This window comes from Trichosporon asahii (genome assembly GCF_000293215.1).
Source record: "Trichosporon asahii var. asahii CBS 2479 unplaced genomic scaffold scaffold00071, whole genome shotgun sequence".
In the NCBI taxonomy this organism is placed as follows: domain Eukaryota; kingdom Fungi; phylum Basidiomycota; class Tremellomycetes; order Trichosporonales; family Trichosporonaceae; genus Trichosporon; species Trichosporon asahii.
In genome coordinates this window covers 1,228,247-1,247,572 of record NW_014040854.1, presented here as the reverse complement: position 1 = coordinate 1,247,572, position 19,326 = coordinate 1,228,247, and the positions used below count along the sequence as shown (strand labels likewise).

Below are 19,326 nucleotides of genomic sequence, written 5' to 3'. Positions count from 1 at the left end.
CGCATCCTCGCTCGGAGCGGGAAACTCTTCAACCGTCACACGAGCCAGCTCCACTATCCTGAAAACTAAAACCTGGCTGACCCCTCGGCGCGACTCGGCAACATCCACCTGCCACTGAAACCACTTCTCACTCGTCCTCCACCACTCCACCTCCGACCCCGGTCTTCCTCCAACCCTTCATTTCGCATCCCTCGGTCATCTCCACGTCTCCCAGAGCGTCTCAGGCCCTGCAGATCTCTGGCCGCGGGCCCCATGGGACTAGATAAAGATCAGAAGAGGATGACTGGTCGCAAAGTTGCCGAGTTGACGAGCTCCGGGCGGAGCTTGGCCGGCTGGGGGATCGACGTCGGACCATCATCTTGCGGCATCGCTTATCGTGCCCATGGAGGCCTCCGGGGTTCAGGTACATGCCATTCCGCTACCCCGGACGCCAGATGATGTTCTTGGGGACCGTAGAGGCCTTGCGCGCTCTGGGAACGAGGTGGGCAACGACTACAACGTGTTGGGAGCTCGTCTGGCAGTGCCATAACAACACCTCGGCGTGCACACAAGCTCCGGGCGAGACACCAATTGGCTCACTGCGGCGTCCCCCACCCCCCACTCACTCACTCACCCCGGCCCAGAGCCCCACTACGACTGACGACAGACCTTCCCAGGCGTCTTGAACGCAGCCAATCGGCACGACCAATGCATGCCTCCACACCAAGCCCTCCGACGGACACGACGGGCCTCCAATACCTCTTGCCCGTTCGCATGTACACCAGGGGGTTTCGTCCGAAACTGCTGCTCGTGCGCTGGTCAAAGCGCGTCCGGATGACTAAAAAGCTGGTCTCATTGGCAAGCGCAGGTGCGACGGCATAGAAGCAGAGCTCAGCTGCGTATGTCATCTCCGTCCAACTCGTCCTCGCAACCCTTTGGACTCGCCCCAGTCCCTACGGAGACGAGAGCGTCGGACGTGTCTATTGGGCTTTGGCGGAAGCTGGCCCGTCGATATCGCGCGGTGTCCTGAGCGGGGTGCGGGGAACCAGTCCCATGCATCAGCGTCGAGATCAGCTCACAGGGAAGATCTGGAGCTGCTCCTCTGCCTAGCTCGGCCTGAGGAATGGCCGGAACGGACGGCTGACAACGCAGAAGAGCGGCAGCGCAGACTAGGCGGCAGGAAGCGGGCACCTGCCGGACCTGAGATACTGGAAAAATTACGACCCAGGTCATTGAGCTGTCCCTGAATTTCAACCCTATCTCCGGTGTTCAGCCGTAACAACTGGGCACACCTGGCTCCATCTGGGCCAAGCAAGCAAACCGCTGCCGCCCGACGCTGTCCGCGCGGGCTTTGCGTACTCTGCGATCCCCTGTTGTTCCTTTCTCTGGGCCCCCCACTATCCCTGGAGCTGCATTTTACTCGAATCGAGGGAGCGAGCGAGACGCCGGTCAGACGACGATATCGCCAAACGCGCTACCGACTCATTAAAAGCATCGTTTTAGCTCAACCCAACCGCTTCCCCACATTCTCCTCTACTCTCCTTACACTCTCCCCCGAACCGGTCTCTCTCTTTCGGCAACCAGAGACACATCACAGCCCTCTCCTTCTCTTTCCTTTCCATTCGTTAATCCTTCTCTCAACATGCTGTTCGAGAAGAGCAGGAAGGAGCCCGATGTCGCGGTCGACATCGCTCCCGCGCACCACTCGGTGTCTGACTCGGGCGACTATGGTTCGCACGATCTCTCCAAGACGGAGGCCCAGGGCGGCCACACCGTCATGACCGACGGTGTGTTCGGAAACATGGACGACCACTCTGGACCCAACTACCGTGCTGTGAGTAACATGATAACTCTCGATATGGGTCTTGGGCTGACGCGATCCAGGTTGGAAAATGGGGCGCGCTGATCCTCATGACTAAGGCTAACCTGGGTCTTGGTGTGCTTGCTCTTCCGTCCGTGTTCGCTACTCTGGGTATGGTCCCGGGTATCCTCTGCATCGTTGCTATCCAGACTATCATTGCCTGTAAGTTTCGGGCTCTTTAGCTGGTGGGTGGATGGTTGGCTGACGAAGCACAGACTGTGGAGTGGTCATTGGATCTTGGAAGATGACCCACCCTACCACGCACTCGCTCGCTGATGCTGGAGGCATCATGGGCGGATGGATTGCTCGCGAGTTCCTTTTCCTCATCTTCTTCGTCTGTGAGTACCAGCGATTGCATGGACGCACGCAATGGCTACGCAGGCGACTAGCGGTGGTGGGTCATGCGGTCGAAGCGGTCGGTCATCTGAGCTGGAGGGTTTGGTCAGCGAGGGCTTGGCTGGGGTGGAGGGCAGGCTTGGCTGGAAAAAATGGGTCGAAATTGGACATGTGGGAGGCACATGGACCCTGCACTCAGCCCAGCCTGCCCCTCTCGCCCGCCTTCCCTCCTCTTCGATGCCTGCCCTACGGTACTCGGCCCCGAACGCTCAACCGACCCTGTCAAGTGACCAGGTAACGCTGGCCATTGGTCACCGCACGCAACCGCGACCATCCGCGCGCACGCCGCCGCGGGCACCGCCGCCGCCGTCGTCCATGCATCAAACCGCGCAATGAGAGCCGCTGCTGACTTGCCCAGTCATGATTTTCATTCTCGGCTCTGCGTGTGTCGGTGTCTCCACCGCCCTTAACGCCGTCTCCAGCCACGGTGCATGCACTGCTGTCTTTGTCGCCGTCTCGGCCATTGCCGGCTTCCTCCTCGGCTCGATCCGTACCCTCGGCCGCATCTCGTGGATCGGATGGGTCGGTATCTTCTTCATCATGGCCTCGATCCTGACCCTCACCATTGCCGCCGGTGTCCAGGACCGCCCCGCCGACGCTCCTCAGGCGCCTCTCCCCTGGGATAAGGACCTCAAGATCTTTGCCCAGCCCACCTTTGCCGCCGCCATGTCCGCCATCAACAACATTGTCTTCTCTTACGGCGCGACCCCGATGTACTTCGGTATTGTCTCCGAGATGCGTGACCCGCGCCAGTACGCACCCATGATGGTCACCTCGGTCTGCTCGCTCACTGTCGTCTACCTTGTTATTGGCTCGGTCGTCTACTACTACTGCGGACAGTACGTCGCTTCGCCCGCCCTCGGATCTGCCGGTCTCCTCATGAAGAAGGTCTGCTACGGCATTTCCATCCCCGGTCTGCTCGCCTCTCTCACTATCTTCACCCACGTGTGCGGCAAGACCCTCTTCGTCCGTCTCATGAAGGGCTCTCGCCACCTCGCCGCCAACACGATCCAGCACTGGGCCGCCTGGCTCGGCTGCACTGCCTTCTCCGTCATTGTCGGCTACATCATTGCCTCTGCGATCCCCAACTTCGGCTCGATCATCGGCCTCGTCGGTGCGCTCTTCTGCCCCATCGTGTGCATCATCCCCTACACCTTCATGTGGTGGAGCCTGAACAAGAAGGGCCGCCGCCTCAGCGAGCTCACGTTCCGCAAGAAGATTGCCTACGCCGTCAACATTCTCTTCTGCATCATCGGCTTCTTCCTCCTCGGCGCCGGCACGTACGGAGCCGTCGTCGACCTGCGCAAGACGACGAGCGAGTCCAAGCCCTGGTCGTGCGAGAACAACTCGGGCCCCTACTAAATCAGTTCCAACACTCTCCTTAATAAACCACTGGCAAGCTGTCCAACCAGCTTGCGCTATAAAGATCAGCCCCAAGATTGATCAGTTAGAATAACATCCTTAAGTCTTGAATCTTTCGGCCCGGCTCGACCGGGAACATACATACGTCTCAGGGGAAACGGTTTTCCGCGCAGATAATGTTGTACGACTATAAAACTATCCTTTTCTCATAGCTTTCTTACTTTGCATTAGGCAGGCTACAGATGTGAATGACTTTGATACTCAAGAAGCTTTCGGCGCGACTGTTGGTGACTAAACTCTGTTTACAGCACTGCCCCGATAGTCGCGACTTTCTTTGGCAGTCTGATCGAAGGGAAGATGGCGATGGCGACACTGAACTCACCGGCAAACACGACCGGGCCAGCCGGGCCTTGGTCTGGACTTCTGATTCTGGACAAGTACGGAACGGCATGGTGACAGAGCGGCCCGAGGGCGGTCGGCAGATCTAGTGATGGGTGAGACCGGTGTAAGGTGTAAGGTGTGAGGCGTAGAGGCGGGCGGGGGCATTCTGAACCTCGTTCCTCGCTGGCGAGACTCTGTGAGTCTTGGCATTTGGCTCCACACTTTGCTCCTTGCTTGACCAGTTGGCCCTGTATTCTGATTGATGACGGCCTGACGCGCTGACACAGTGACGTGCATGGCTTATCTCTGACTTACTTAGCGATCTACACTGACTCAGCCGAAAAAGACCACAGGTGGTGCTGGCAGGGTAAGGGGGATCGTGGGAGACTTCGAATCGGGCTGTGGCTGTGGCGGTGGTCGAATCGATCGGCCTTGCGTGCAGCCGCAATATAGGCGGTACCTCCGACGTACGACGGACCTGCGAAATGTTCTGATTGGGATGTGTGGGTACCGCGCAAGTCTGTCTGTTGAGATCTCGTGTGCCCTCGGCGCGAGGGGGGGTGCGAAGTTCGTGCGACGTTTGTGCGAAGAGTGTGTGTACTCTCCCGCGGAGTCACATTTGACGTCGTCGCGAGGTGTGGTGTGGGAGAGGGGGGAGGATACATAAGAAGCTGTCTGAGACGCGGGGATTTTTCCTCTTCCTATCCTCCCATCACTCCACTCTCGTCTTCACACTCGATACGCTCGTCGAGACCGATATGCCCTGCACCGAGCGACTATCACCCCTATTGACTGGACGGTGACTACCCGCCTACATCCTCATTTACATCGACCCTGGGGTGAGTAGCTTCGATGATGTCGTAAACGCAAGCTAACACCAGGTCCCACACAGCCAGGAGAGCACAGGACTCGGAGCGGGTAGCTGGCCAAGTCGGACATTGCAGCTGACCAGCAGCGATCTCGTGATCCTCGACAGTTCGTCTTCGTCACTGCAACCGATGAGTGGGTAGCTACCTCGTCCACCGATGCATAGCTGACGAACAGTCGCGTCATTCTTGCACCGACGCAGCTGCCGCTGTGGAAGGTCTGCGGAGACTTCTTCACGAGGCGCGACCGTCTTCCTCTCCGGGGCTCTGGTTAGCTTCAAAGACTAGTTTGGCAGAGCTAACCTCAGGACCGGCCGCAGTGGTGAGCACAGCTGTGATACTCCTACGCGTCCCAAGCTGACATCAGTCAGCACGTCTGCTTCGACTCACGGGTAAGCTGCTCGATTCGCCCTAGTAGCTGATTGCAGTCCTGGGCGTTGCAGCCAGGCATTTTGCACGAGTAGGCTGCGACATCTCCGTGCAAAGTTGACTTCACTCCGCGGCCAAGTTTCGGCAGGAGGGTAGGTTGACTTGAAGGCTCCCGCGCTAGCCACGCTCCTAGGCCATCCGAGCGGAAGAGAAAGGGACTTCACTCAAGGTAGCTCCCACGGTCGTGCAGAACAAGCTGACGGGCAGGAGACGAGGTAGCTTCACACTCCCGTCAAAGCTGACTGCAGGGACGCATCTAGCCACGCGCACGCGACGAACAATGGGTACAAACGAGAGGTCAGCTCGCCGCCATCTCCAGTGAGCTAACGAGCAGACCAGCATTGTAGTCCCAGCTCCGATTTACCCCTGAGCGGCAAGGAAAGGGTATAAGAGAGTGAGCTAAGGGGTGTTGGCGCTTAGCTCACTCCAGATTATCGACTTTTACATCCAATCGTCCATACAGCCACATCGCGGCCGAAAAGGTAGCTGCAAAACACAGAGCGTAGCTGACACCAGACTCAAGGTGGCTGTCCAGTTCTTCGTTACAGCTGACTCGCAGCTCTGCACCTAGCCTATCTCGACCCAAGAAGCTGTTGGCGACTCGCACGAAGTGGTTTCCTGCCAGTTACAGGAAAGTGGGCAGCTAGGAGCACGCGATCGGAAGCTGACTCCAGATACACAATCGAGGCGAGGTGCAGTAGCTTCCAGCCGACCCTTATCAAGCTATTCCCAGCCCGTCACCTGAGTCATCCTCGCAGCTAGAAAGCGCTGCACGACGAGATCTTCGCCAGTCAGTTAAACAGAGAAGGTAGGTAAGACAGCCTCGTTGATGAGTTGATGAACAAGTTAGCTAATGGCAGACGCTTGCACAATGTTAGCTTCGCCATGCACGCCGCGAGAGAGCTGACATCCAGACTCCCATTATCATCCAACTCAGACCATCACCACACCGTCGCTCACCTCACGCGGACGGATGCCACGAACGGGATCAAAATTCCGCCCGGGATTTGCTCCGGACAAACTCCGACCTTCGACTTCAGCAACAGAACTCGGGATGATAGCTCAGTTGGGAGAGCGCGAGAGTGAAGCTTCAGAAGTCAATTCTTGGGGTCGGGCGTTCGATCCGCCCTCGTCCCATCTTTTTCGCCTCCCTGTCTTCCTTCCGACCTTTCTTCGATCTTCAAGTTCGTGGCGGCGGTCGCGACGGAGACCAAGTGCACATATGGACGTGAATTCATATTGTCCCTAAGACCTATATATGACTACAACGAAGAACTACAAAGAGTCTACGGAGATTTTACCTCGTTTTTTTTTTTGTTCACTGGCCTGACCGGCGCTTCGCCCACGCTCGCGCTCGCAGCTCACGCTCGATCTCACTTGATCAGCTTCGCGACTGCCTCCACCGCGACCTCTGCGTTGATTCCCTTGCTGGCAAGCCACGCTTCGGCCTTGCCGACCATGAGCTCCCAGACGTCGGCGTCGTCGGCGAGCTTTGTGCGGAAGTATGCGATCGCCAGAGCGGTCGGCAGCGCGTCGTCGGCGATAGAGGGTGCAGCGCTCTTGGCGTCCTCGAAAGTCACGCCCGTGATGCGCTCCAGATTCGCTGTCCAGCCCCACGAACCGTCGAAGCGCTGCAGCGCCGTGAGCGTCTCCAGCGGCGAGGAAGAGGGCGCCGACACTTCAGCGGCTTCGGCCTGCGGTGCAAAGCTGCCGAAACTAAAGGCGTTGGCCGCGGGTGGAGCTGCAGCAACAGGTGGAGAGGAAGACTGGATGCCGACCCTCTTGGTGGAGCCTGGAGGAGAGGCGGAGCGCCCAAACAGAGCCGGCGAGGCGCCGGTTGGCTGAGGGGCCAGGGCAGGCGACGGAGCAGCGCCGAACAATGCGTCGGACGCTGGCATCGAGGCACTGGATTCGAAAGCGGAGCCCTTGTTGCTGCTTCCTTTGCTGCCGAAACCGCCAAAGAGCCCACCACCTGAGCGCTGGCCAAAGAGGCCACCGCCGCCGCCGAACAGGCTCGGCTTGGGTGCAGGGGGCGCTGCTGCCGCACCGAACAGCACTGGCTGAGACTGAGAAGGCATCTCGTAGCCACGGGTGCAGATGGCGTCGACAGCAGAAGGCGTGAACCTCGCGGCCGGTGCGGGTGCGGGAGGAGGAGGAGGGGCAGAACCAACAACGAGTGACTTGGAGCGGAAGCTCAAGCCTCCGAAGCCGAAGCCCTTGGCTGCCTTGGCCTTCCTGATGCCCCCACCGGCGGCGCCTCCTCGTGCAGAACCGAGAGGGTATCCATCGCTGTAGAGGCTGCCCTCAGCCTTCTCATGGGTTGAGCCAGCCTTGAACTCGGTGCCGTCGGGCATCTTCTCGATGGCGACGAAGGAGCACCACTTGTTCGCGACCTGGTAGCGGAGGCCGAGGTGGACAGCCTCACGCTGAATAATCTTGTCCCAAACCGGGCCGAAGCGCGCGGCCCCTGTCTTCCCGTCCGCATCGGGTGCGCGGGAGATGAAGCCGCGTCCCTCCTCAAGCTCGCGGCATTCCTTTCGCGCAGCGAGCTGATGCAGTGTCGTACCGCGACCAACGTCGGTGACCGGGATCTCGAGGCGCAGCTCACCGTACTTGCTGGGTGCCGTGAGGGCGACAGACTTGATGTTCTTGTGCGGTGCCCCTTCGTTCAGGAGCACATAGACGGTCGAGCGACTGCCGGGGAACAGAGGCGGGATCGAGCTGGGCGTCTGGAGGTACGGCTGCTCAGCAAAGGTGGGGAGAGGCTTGACCTCCGGTGGGGGCGCGTCGTCGATCTTAGCGCTGGTGTCGAAGAGTGAGATGGTCGCCTTCTTGGGCTTCTCCGACTTCTCACTTTCGAAATCAACAACGGTGGAAGCGGCATCGATGAGCTCGAAGTCGTCAGACTCGCCTCCGGCGCCCTCGTAATCGATCTCGAGCTTGAAGTTGTTGATGTGGGGGAAGAGCGACGCCTTGAGCATGCGCACGACCTTCTTGTCCATGTTCTCGCCGTCGGCGACAAACTGCGCAAAGCCGTTACCGGCACGAGCGACACCCTCGACAAGCGACGTGCTGGCACCTGATCCGATACCGAGAGAGAACACGCGCAAGTCACCGTTACCCTTCTCGCTCGCCTCGTTAATAAGACGGAATACGTTCTCCTCATCCCAGATCTCGCCGTCTGTCAGGAGGAACACCTCGAGGTTGTATCCGTGATGCAGGCGCTGCTTGAACGTGGCCTCGAGTGGGCGGTACATCTCGGTTCCACCGTAGTTGGCATCGAAGGTCGCGACGTGCCGTGTCGCCTCGTCCACCGACTTCTGGTCGTACAGGCGCGACTTGGGCCAGAGGAAGGAGAATCGAGAGCCGAAGGAGCAGATGTTGAACGCGACGCCTTGCGGAAGCGACTTCAAAAAGATGTTCAGAGCACGCTTCAGGTCCGGGATGTTGCTCTGCATGGATCCGGAACGGTCGCAGACGAAGATGATCTCGGGAGTCTCAGCCGGGAGAGCGAACTTGGGAACGAGCGAAGCCATCAGCGCGCGCTGGTTGGGGAGGGTGGCGTGGGTCTCAAGGAGAGCAGTCGGTTCGCCGGTCTTGGACGGGGTGATAACAATGACGAGGTCGGTGTCGAGATTCGTCTCCTTCTTAGACAGGGTGGCCGATGCCCTGGAGAAGCTCGGCGCTGCATCCTGGTCGGTGGAAAGGTTGCCAATGGAGACGTCGATAGGGTGCGAGGGCGACTGGACGGTCTTGATGGTGATACCCTCTGGGAGCTGGATGTCAACGGTAGCCTCGAGGCCTGACTTGTTCTGGTCAAAGTCGGACTCCTCGACCTGAGCATTGCCATAGCGGGGGTACAGCTCCGCGGGAAGCGTGAAGCGGATTCCCTCAGTCTGAAGATCCTGCTTAAGCTCTCCGATGAACTCGATGTCGACCTGGAACGTCGACTTGGGCGGGATGTTGCCGATCTTGGTCGTAAAGACGTCCGCGGCCTCGAGCGTCTGCTCCATAAGAGCGGCCGTAAAGCCGGCATCCTTCGCAGCCTCGTACTCCTGCTTCGCCTCCTCCCGCTCCTTCACGACTCCCTCGATGATACGATCGCCGACGGTCGCCTTGAAGCGCACGACCGACACGCCCTCGTACAGTGGGAAGACATAGGTGGCCTCCTCGATCGTGTAGTCATTCGCGTTGGAGAAGGTCTGGGTGAGCGTCGTGCGTGATGTCGTCGAGAGAATCGTAGAGTGCGCCTTGACAGCGACCTGCGGGAGGTGGTGCGTTTCGGCCGCGATGTTGTAGAAGCACGCAACGTTCAAGACTGTTTTGCCGTACGCCATGGTAGATGTGTGAAAGTGATATTGGAGGAAGACGAGGTGGCGAGGGGGAATGCGGGACTTATATCTTTGCATTCAGTCGCCGCCGAGAACTGCAGGGCGGTACAGGCGTGGCTTGGAAGTGTGCGCTGCGGTGCAGATCGAGGTGATTAGATCGATTAGATAGCCTCTTCCGGCCCAGGCACGCACTGGCGCATCGAAGCAAGGGCGTACGGGCACAAACGGCCAAATTCAAACTCAAACGCTGACCAAGCCCCTTCTGCGCCCCGCGGAATGTCTACCGCCAACGCCCTCGAACTTCACTCCTCACCCGTTGCTATGGCGGTCTTGGTGTATGCTTGCCCGCGATAATCTTACATGCGCGATTAACGAACCACTGACATGCACGTTAGACACTGCTGACTGCGGAGCAATGCCCGCTCCGCCGTCGACTCTAGAGCTAATGTGGGTGGCAAACCGAGTCGAGCCAGGCCAGCAGCTCCAAGATTCCCACGTTTCACTCCAGATCCAGAGCCATAGGCCCGAGCGCGGGTCTGTCCACTGGATCTTGACTCGCCCTACTTCGGATCCGGCGCTCCTTCTCTGCAGGAACAGAGAGTAAGAGCAGAGAAGCTGGGATGATCGAAAATACCGCGTTTGCGGCGGCCAACCCGCACACTTGCTGTGCAGACAGCGATCGGTGACCGCATAACCGTGCCTTGCTGAGTCATCACGTGATTACGATGGAGCATCGGTCCGAGCTGCCGGTTACTGGCCCGGAACTCGCAACAGCTGAGGACCGGTTTACTGACATCTAACTCTCTTATCTCTGTTCTAGCTTCATCTGAAGAAAGCATTAGCCGCGGGCGCTCATGCCGTTCTGTTTATTCACTACAATAGTCTTACAACGTATGATGACGATGGATCTGCTCCTTAGAGAGAGTAGCGGAAGTCAGGGTTCTGGATATCGGTCAAGTCGTCGAATGCGTTCTCGTTCTTGACCGTCTGCCCCGCCTGAGCCGCCTCCTTGGCCTTGTTGCGGCGGACCAGTAGCCAGCGGGTAGTGAGGCAGGTGATGATCCACATGCCGTCTGCCATGTCAGCTTCTTGTTCTTTTCCATCATACCGCGGACATCATCCAAACTTACAGAGTGCCATGTGGATCTCGAGCGAGGTGAGGTATCGCGGCGCCCACCTGGACTGGAAGATCTGGGGTGCGATCGCATTACCCCCCGCCCACCCGATGTACGTCACGGCGTACGTGATGGACTTCTTGGTCTGGCCCGCCGAGTTGCGCGAGAGCATGAGGAATATGGCCGGGTTTGCGGCCTGGAATACCTGCATGCAGTAGAAGGCCACGACAAGGCCGCCCTTGGTCGAGGGGCTCGGGGCGACGCACAGCAGCACGATGGAGCCGACAATGTTCGGCACCGCAAAACCGATCATGCAGTAAAGCGTGTTGTGCGTCTTTTCAATCAACGTGCTCATGACAAAGTACATGATGACGGTCATGGCGCCGAGCGGGAGGTTGAGGAGCTGGGACTGGAGGACGTCAAAGCCGAACGCCTTGTTGATCAGGAGCGACGCGAACGTGTTGATGCCGCCGACGACGAGAGTCTGCCAGAACGCAAGGAAGAAGAGCAAATACGTGTACGGGTCCTTGACGGCCTCCACTGCCTGGTCCTTGCGGAACACCTTCTGCTTGATACCCTGGTTATTGATGCGGACACGCTCGACGTAGCGCACCTTCTCCTCGGGCGTGAGCCAGCGCGCCTGCGTCGGTGTATCGGGCAGGAAGAGGAAGAGGGTTGCGCTGCAGCAGAATGAGAAGAGCGAGATGGCCAAGGTCATCCACTGCCAACCCGCCAGGCCGTGCGTTTTCTTGACGTGGTAAAAACCGAAGCCAAGCAGGCCCCCGACAATGTTGTTCAGGCCTATCATCGCCTGCCACATGGCCGACACGAACGGCTGCTCATCCTTACGATACCACTGCACTGTGATTGAGAGCAGCACCGGACCGATCAGGGACTCGAAGAGACCGAGCAGGAAGCGCAGAGCGAAGACGGCCTTGACGTTCAGGGAGAAGGCGATGCCCATGAGCAGGCCGGACCAGGCGAGCGTTCCGGCCGAGAGCAGCTTGGCGAGAGGCAGCTTGCGCACGCACTGGTTTGCCTGAACGTCAGCTCTCCCCTCGCGATTGCCTGCCCGTAGTGTACTCACAATAGGCTCTCCGACGATGATGCCAATCCAAAGGAAGGTCGCGGTGAGGGCATAGTCCTGGCCCTTGGCGCCGACGTCCTGCTGCCAGCCCATGATACTCGACGTGCCCAGAGTCCCCTTGTCGATCGCCTGGAGGAAGTACGCAAGACACATGAGGGGCAGGATGTGTTTGTGGATACGCCTGCGCATAGCCTTGTTCTCCTCGGGCGTAATGACGACGGAGCTGTCGACATAGTCGGCAGCGGCCTGATCCGCGACGCGGTGGTGCGCCTCGTCGCCCTTAGCCTCGACGTCGTCGTACTCGAGGTGCTCGACGCTGTGCTTCTTCAGCTCTGGGGTTGCCATGGCGCTTGCAGCGGGGGATGTGGGCTCCGCAATGTTTGCATGGTTCAACTTTATATGCCTGGGGATGGGAGCGGGGCTCTCCACATCGCATTAGACACTAGCGCGGGGGGATCGGCGAGATAGTGGGATGCCATGGCTGTCATGAGCCTGCCGGCGCGAGGACGGCCCGAATCAACGGTCATCAGGCAGGGGGCATGAGGTACGAGGCGTCGCCCACACTATTCATCACGCGTACCGTGTGCACTGAGCAGTTAGGGCTGGATTGATGCGGAACACAGGGCGGGACGCGACAGGTGTTGGTGGGCGTGCCCCGCATATAGCTCGTCAGGTGGCTTTATCCGGAGCGCTGTACCGCGCGGGTTGCCAAATAGACTTACCCCATTGCGATGCCAGTTTCGTTCCTGACGAGATCAGGTGAGTTGTTGAGGAATTCGATGAGCACAACCTGGAGTCTCACACGCCATATCCACTATATCCCACCATCAGACACTGACGAGTGTCGGCGAACCGGCCCGGCAAGCGGGGCGACTTGACTCCTAGGGCGTGTGGGCATGCAGGCATGTGAGCGAGTGGATACCCCCGAATGCCGTCTACTGCCTGGTGTTCGTTGATACGCGAGGGAAATACGGCCGTGTGCGAGGAAGTACCTCATGCAGGAATGGGGGCACCGTGCTTTGCCGCATTCAAGCGAGACAAACAGGCTGTTGATATCCGACGAGAACTCGCCGAGCGCTTGCGGCCCTCCGCTTTTAGTTGGAGCCTGGTTTCAGCCTTACATTGAATCCAGCGAGAGCTATCAGCGTGTACAAGGTGTGAGTCACCGCCACGATCTCGCCAAGCTTCAATCGTGTGAGTTCAATCGTGTGAGTATTCGAAATACATGCAGTTCCAACTCTCCAAAACTACCGTTACAATCTGCTCAGTCACGCCCGCTTGTGAGCGGGATCGCCTCGTAGTCGTCGACAACAATGGCCGGGTTGCTCGACCGGTGCAGGCCGAGGCGCTCCACGACGTTTCCGACGCCGGGCACGGTGCGCAGCTTCTGCGCAAGGTTGTATGTTGCGCGGCGCGCATTCATGAGGAGCGCGTCACGGGCCATGGCGAACTCTTCCAGGCCGCGCGACGCGCCGCCCTTCTCCACAAACTCGCCGTCAGGAACCGAGTTCGCAGGCCGGCGCCACCACTTCAGGCTCAGCGAGGAGAGCACGACGCTGACGGACGAAAAGGCCATGGCAGCCGCGGCCATCATGGGGTGCAGGTGGAAGCCCCAGGGGAGGAGTGCACCCATCGCGAGCGGGATCATACAGATGTTGTAGCAGCACGCCCAGAGAAGGTTCGCCTTGATCTTGTTGTAGATCGCCTGGCCAAGGTCCAAAGCAGCCACAACGTCGAGCAAGTCTCCGCGCATCAGGACGACCTCGGCAGCTTCCATCGCAATGCTGGTTCCCGAGCCAAGGGCTATGCCCATACTACTGGCGACCAGGGCGGGAGAGTCGTTGATACCGTCTCCGACCATGGCCACGCCTCCTTGCTGGGCAAGGTCACGCACGATCGTAGCCTTGCCCTTCGGCGAGACACCGCCATAGACTTCGTCATCGTCAATGCCGACCTGGCGGGCGACCGCGCGGGTGGTAGCCTCGCTGTCACCGGAGAGGAGCGTAACCTGGAGACCCATGGCGCGAAGAGCCTGAATGGCCTGCGCGGATGTTGGCTTCGGCGCGTCGGAGAGGGCAAGGGCGAGGACGGGAATGGCAACACCACCGCGGATGATGGAGACGTAGGTGACAACGTTCGCGGCAGCGGATTGAGCCTCCTCAAAGCGCTCTAAGGCCTGAGGCAGCGTAGCCTTCATCTCGCCCTCCTTCTCGGCAAGGATAAACGACATCTTGCCCACGCGAACCTTGTCCTCGGTACCGTGCTGCCTAACGGTGGCCTCGATGCCCTCACCGGGAATAGACTCGAAGGCGATGACATCACCTGATGGCGGCGGCAGACCGGCCTCGTTCAGCGTTTCGCGACCGTAGGACGCGATGGCGACGGCGAGTGGGTGCTCGGAGCGGCTCTCAGCGAGAGCGATAAGTGCAAGCACAGCATGGCGCTGGAGGGGTGCGGCCGCCGTAGTCAGCGAGAGGGCCTGCGTCGGGGTAAGACCGGTCTCGGACGTAGGCACGCCCGCGGGAGCCCAGCAGATCTCAGAAGCAGTCATCTTGCCCAGGGTCACAGTTCCGGTCTTGTCCAGGACGACGCGCTTGATGTCCCTCGCGGTCTCCAGGGCGCGGCCGCCCTTGATCAGGATACCGTTCTGGGCGCCAACGCCCGTTCCAACCATGACAGCCGTAGGGGTCGAGAGTCCGAGCGCGCAGGGGCAGGCGACGACGACGACAGAGATGCACAGCTTGAGGCACACGCCAAACTTCGAGGCACCGGGGGCCTGGAATGCGGGAGGCAGGTTGTGCTTGAAGATGGAGATCGCGAGCCAAAGGAAGAACGTGACAATGGCGAGCGAAATGACAATGGGCACGAAGATGCCAGCGACGCGGTCGGCAAACTGCTGGATGGGCGGCTTGGCCGTTTGCGCGTCCTCGACAAGCTTGACGATATGCGCAAGTGTCGTGTCCGAGCCAGCTCGGGTGACGCGGAAAGTGACAGTGCCAAGGCCGTTCACGGTGCCTCCAATGACCTGCGATTCCACTGTCTTGGGCACGGTCAGGGACTCGCCTGTGACCATAGACTCGTCGACGGTCGTCGTGCCGGAAACGACGACGCCATCAGCGGCAATCTTCTCGCCAGGAACGACCAGAACGACGTCGCCCACCTGCACGAGCTCGGTCGGGATCTTGCGGGTCTCGGCACCGTCGTGGTAGTTCTCGGGGTCGGTGAAGATGGTCGCGGACGAAGGCGACAGGGCCATCAGGTTGGTCAGCGCAGTCGATGTCTTGCCCTTGGCGAGATTCTCGATGTAACGCCCCAGAGCGACGAAGGTGATCAGCATGGTAGACGTGTCGAAGAACGTCTGCGGTCGGTAGTCCTTGTCAGACGAGAACATGGCGAAGAACATCGAGAGGACCGAGTATGTGAAAGTAGCCGAGGTGCCGACGACGACCAAGACGTCCATAGTCGCGGATCCGTGCTTCAAGCTCTTCCAGGCGTTGATGTAGAAGATCCTGGCCAAGAAAAGCTGGACCGGGATCGTCAGACAGAGACACACGAGGTCGCCGAGGTAGATGCCCGTGAAGAGCTTCCACTTCGTCCATCCCATGAACGGGAGGTACATGTGCATCATGCCGACGATGAAGTTGGGGACGGCAAAGATCGCAGACAGGACGAAGATCCGACGCCATCGTGCAATCTCGCGGTGCTTCCTAAGCGACGCGAGCTGGGAGTCGTTCTCGCTCGACGTGGGCAAGAACGAGAGGTTTGGGAACTTCTCCGCGAGGTGGTCGACAACGGCGCGCAGAGAGGTGAGGGTCGGAGTGTGGACGAAGGACAGGTGATCGTAGGGAACCGGCAGCACGACATCGGACACGCCAGGTAGTGAGGCAGCCTCGCGGACAACATCCGGGACGAGGGAGGGATTCGATAGTCTGCTGGTAAGCACATTTACGCCTTATCGCCACCAACCCATAAATAAGGAGATCCACAGCAGCCTCAGCACCCAGTTCAACGACCTCGGCGTCAAAACCGATATCCTCAATCTCCTCCGCTATTCTGGCGTCGTTCCAGTGCATCCCTTTGTCGTCAATGAAGTCGGGGTTGTACTCGACGACGGCGCGTTCGGCCAGCAGCGAGACCTGGACACTCTGGATCCCTTCCATTCCCCTCATCTGCCCCTCAATAGCGGCAACGCAAGCACCGCACTGTGATGTCAGCTCGCAATCCGAGGGATCAGCAGCTTGCATGTAACTTACAGTCATACCTCCTATCCGGAGCTCGACGCGTTTTCGCTCGTCAGTTCCGGGGCTTGACAACGCGACATGCCCGTCGTGGTCATTGTGCTCATCGACTTTCGGCAGGGAGAGCATGTTGGTGATGGGGGAAAGCATGGAGGACGCCACCGAGGAAATGGACGACCCCCGGTTGCGATTCGGCTGCGGGGACTGGAGCAAGCTCATCGTGTTGCGTGTTCAGTGTGCTTGAGCATGCAGGATCGCCTGAGTAAGCCTCTCGAGGCTCGGAACCGTGTGGTCGATCGCAGGTCGAGTGGTGACAGGCCAGTGAGATGGTCCCTTTAGGGGTGTTGGGCGCGTTGATAGCTGTGTTGAGAGGCGGCAGCGCGGGGTAAGGCGAGTACACCGTCCAGAGATAAGAGAGGTACGACGAACCGGTGCTGGCTGCTGAGTATATGAACAAGATGGACAGCGGGTGTGGTCAGATGGCAAGAAGTGGTAGTGGCTAACTGAGTGTGCCCGCCCTGGAGTTCTTACGTAGCCGTCGGTTGCGCCGCCGCCGAACCACTGATTTTCACTTTTAGCCCCGCGACTACGCCTTCGGCCGACCAGGCACAATAAGCGCATATTACAACTCTGTTTACGCCCAGGATGTGCCCAGAGGACCGGCCATCGCTTTCCGCTGTCCGAGATAGTTACCGTTGCAACAAGGTCCAAGAATACATCGCCTCTCCACAGCAATTCACTGGGAGGCAATGCATGCGATCATACCCATGAACGCTTCACGCTTAAGGCTCCACAACAACTCTCACAACCGAGTCCATTTTATGACAGTGCTCAAGTCTCAAATCCTCCCTAACGCCCCTCAATTATCGGATGCGCAAGGCTAGAAGGCTCTGAGGTTCACTTAATCTGATAACCAAATTTTCGGCGAAAACGCAATCAGCTCGCCAAGGCCGGCCGACAGAAAAATACCTCGCCCGCAATTCGCTCCTCACTCGAGATGCGGGCCACACGAAGAACAGGTCAGGTTAATTCTGTACAGGGGAACAAGATGCATGGGCTTGGCACTCGCGTGCACGCTTCCTACTTGCTCTGCAGCTGGTACTCGGTGTACCAGTTCAGGCCGAGCAGGGCTGGGGGCGTCAGTCGTGGCTCTGGTTTGTCAGCGGCCGGAAATACTCACAGGGTTCCTTGAGGGTGTTGTGCTGGTAGCCCAGAACGGTCAACTGATTTCCGTCAGCACACGCCCACCACACACGCGCTCGTGAATGCGCGAATCACTCACACCTCCCGCATCGGCTGAGAAGTGGTAACCGGCGGCAATGGGGAAGTCACACCAGCGGGCAATGAACGACCGAGTGAAGTGTCCGTGCGAGAAGATGATGACGTCGGAGTGGTCCGCCTCCTCGGGAGTGTCTGCGTTGGCCTCGGCATCGGCGTGAATTTTGCGGATCTTAGCAATCACGCGGTCAACACGAGCGGTCATTTGCTCGGGCGTCTCGCCAGGGGTGTCGCCGGGAGGACCACTGTCTGTGTCAGCGGGTTATCCTTGTATGCATGGAGGACTCCAGTCCATCTCCGCAATCAAGTTGCCGCGAAGCTCCGGATCGCCGTGTTCTCGTCTCCGACTCCCAAGCTGTCGGCAAAGGGTAGTCCAGCGGAGTGCTGACTCGGTCTCCGCTGTCGAGTGTCCGTTCCGCCCTGTCCGTTCAAAACCGCCCGCTACTCACCCGTCCTTCCAGATCTCCCAGCCCGGGTGCTCCTTGCGGATATCCTTGGTCAACATGCCCTCGTACTTGCCGTAGTCCCACTCGGCAACATCCGGGTCAATGACAATTGAGCACTTGGGAGGCGGGTGGTCGCCGAACATGAGCTCTTCCGTGCGCTTCGCCCGCTGGCGCGGAGAGATGAGGATGTGTCGCACCTGGGCCGGGTCAATAAGCTCTGAAGGAGTCAGCGATGTCCGTGCAAGCTATCCGCGTTCAAGGGACGGACAGTTGGCCAAACCGAAGCTGTCTGTCCAATTCAGCTTCTGTTATCGTACTCACTGCCGGGGCCAATGATGCGGTTGCCCATGTCCGTAACCATCCGCTCGCCGTTGGCCGTCAGGGGAAGGTCGGTGACACCAGTCTGAGATCTATTAGCTTCGCAGTCATCCAACGCATGGTAGCTTCCAAACATACATGACGACCTGGACAGTCAGCGTTGCCCGCGTGTGCATGTGCGCCGCCTGTGACTCACCATTAAGGGACCATTCCGTCTCGCCTGCGCAATGTCAACATCGAGCTCACGTCGCAGAACGCACCATGGCGGATCAAGTATACTCTGGGCATGCGCCGTCCCATTTTGGTGTCTTCCTCGTTGTCGATGGTTTGAGAGGTAGTTGGAAGAATGCCATGGACTACGTTCGCGCTGCGATAAGACTACGCCAGACCGACCCCAACTCTGATCGGCGCATTACGTGTATGACGTCCTGCACCAATAGTGGGAGCCGAGGCCGAGGGAGTAATCAGTCATGATTACCACGTGGGCATTGCCGGCTCCGCTAGAATTTCTGAAATGGACCAGGCAGCTGCAATCAGCCAGGACACAAGTATGAGGTTTGGGTTATGCGTCCTCACTTCTGAAGAGCGGCTTCCACTCAGCCACTGGCTACAGCGCTACAACTTGAAAGTCTGTGCGAGGAAGGGGACAGTCAACACTCCGCGGTACCGTGGTTGCGGCGACTAGAAGGACTAGAAGGCGCCGAGGTGAGACAGTGCGTCAACATCGGATCAAAATGTCCGGAACGCCTTCCTCGCAGTCAGTCCGGTGTCCCCTACCTTGGCGCCTCTTCGCCTTCCATCCTTCCCTCGTCCCCTCGATGCACGCTCGCGTCGGTCGCCTCCTTCAACGCGCTAGGCTCAATAATGTACGTCACAGGCTCGATTGCGTTCTCGTCTTGGCTGTGATCAGGGAATGCAGTGCGTCCAGCGTCACATGGCGCAAGGTACTATCCCCATCGAGACATTGCTGGAGAGGATGAGATGTTTGCTTCGTTGCCCTGTCTGCTGAGCTGCTGAGTCGTGAGTCTGTGCGCAATGCAACATGACGACAGCATCGTTGCCTTCTCGTGCCGTCATTCTCCCGCCTGACCACACATCTTAGGTTCCTTCCTCGTGTCTCTGTGAACTGCTTTCAACGTCGTCTGACCGCCAACACTTCGATGTTGCACATCTCTTCATGGACAAACAACCTCAAAGTTGTCGACTTGGAAGACAACAAGAGTCCGCCCCCACCACCTA

The 19,326-nt window shown here is 59.0% G+C and overlaps 5 protein-coding genes and 1 non-coding gene across 6 annotated transcripts; 2 read left to right on the top strand and 4 right to left on the bottom strand.

The window, feature by feature from the left end:
- Window positions 1–1,621: 1,621 nt before the first annotated feature.
- Window positions 1,622–3,598, top strand: A1Q1_05368 (amino acid transporter, putative; the record flags this gene model as incomplete). The annotated part of the gene is made up of 5 exons (XM_014322100.1): window positions 1,622–1,813; window positions 1,864–2,002; window positions 2,056–2,174; window positions 2,222–2,462; window positions 2,595–3,598. 5 exons carry the CDS (start codon window positions 1,622–1,624, stop codon window positions 3,596–3,598), a joined length of 1,695 nt encoding a protein of 564 aa, XP_014177575.1.
- A 2,727-nt stretch (window positions 3,599–6,325) lies between these two features.
- On the top strand, window positions 6,326–6,411 carry A1Q1_t411. Its single transcript has one exon. It is a non-coding gene; the product is annotated as a tRNA-Phe (tRNA).
- A 236-nt stretch (window positions 6,412–6,647) lies between these two features.
- Window positions 6,648–9,611, bottom strand: A1Q1_05367 (uncharacterized protein; the record flags this gene model as incomplete). Its single annotated transcript, XM_014322099.1, has 1 exon — window positions 6,648–9,611. One exon carries the CDS (start codon window positions 9,609–9,611, stop codon window positions 6,648–6,650), a length of 2,964 nt encoding a protein of 987 aa, XP_014177574.1.
- Window positions 9,612–10,520: 909 nt separating this feature from the next.
- Window positions 10,521–12,152, bottom strand: A1Q1_05366 (uncharacterized protein; the record flags this gene model as incomplete). Its single annotated transcript, XM_014322098.1, has 3 exons — window positions 10,521–10,678; window positions 10,736–11,750; window positions 11,808–12,152. The coding sequence occupies 3 exons, from the start codon at window positions 12,150–12,152 to the stop codon at window positions 10,521–10,523; spliced, it is 1,518 nt and encodes a 505-aa protein (XP_014177573.1).
- A 919-nt stretch (window positions 12,153–13,071) lies between these two features.
- On the bottom strand, window positions 13,072–16,264 carry A1Q1_05365 (copper-exporting ATPase; the record flags this gene model as incomplete). Its single annotated transcript, XM_014322097.1, has 3 exons — window positions 13,072–15,736; window positions 15,774–16,009; window positions 16,061–16,264. The coding sequence occupies 3 exons, from the start codon at window positions 16,262–16,264 to the stop codon at window positions 13,072–13,074; spliced, it is 3,105 nt and encodes a 1,034-aa protein (XP_014177572.1).
- An 861-nt stretch (window positions 16,265–17,125) lies between these two features.
- A1Q1_05364 (uncharacterized protein) lies at window positions 17,126–18,387 on the bottom strand (the record flags this gene model as incomplete). Its single annotated transcript, XM_014322096.1, has 8 exons — window positions 17,126–17,175; window positions 17,226–17,268; window positions 17,328–17,568; window positions 17,773–17,986; window positions 18,091–18,172; window positions 18,226–18,233; window positions 18,284–18,307; window positions 18,348–18,387. The coding sequence occupies 8 exons, from the start codon at window positions 18,385–18,387 to the stop codon at window positions 17,126–17,128; spliced, it is 702 nt and encodes a 233-aa protein (XP_014177571.1).
- Window positions 18,388–19,326: the final 939 nt, after the last annotated feature.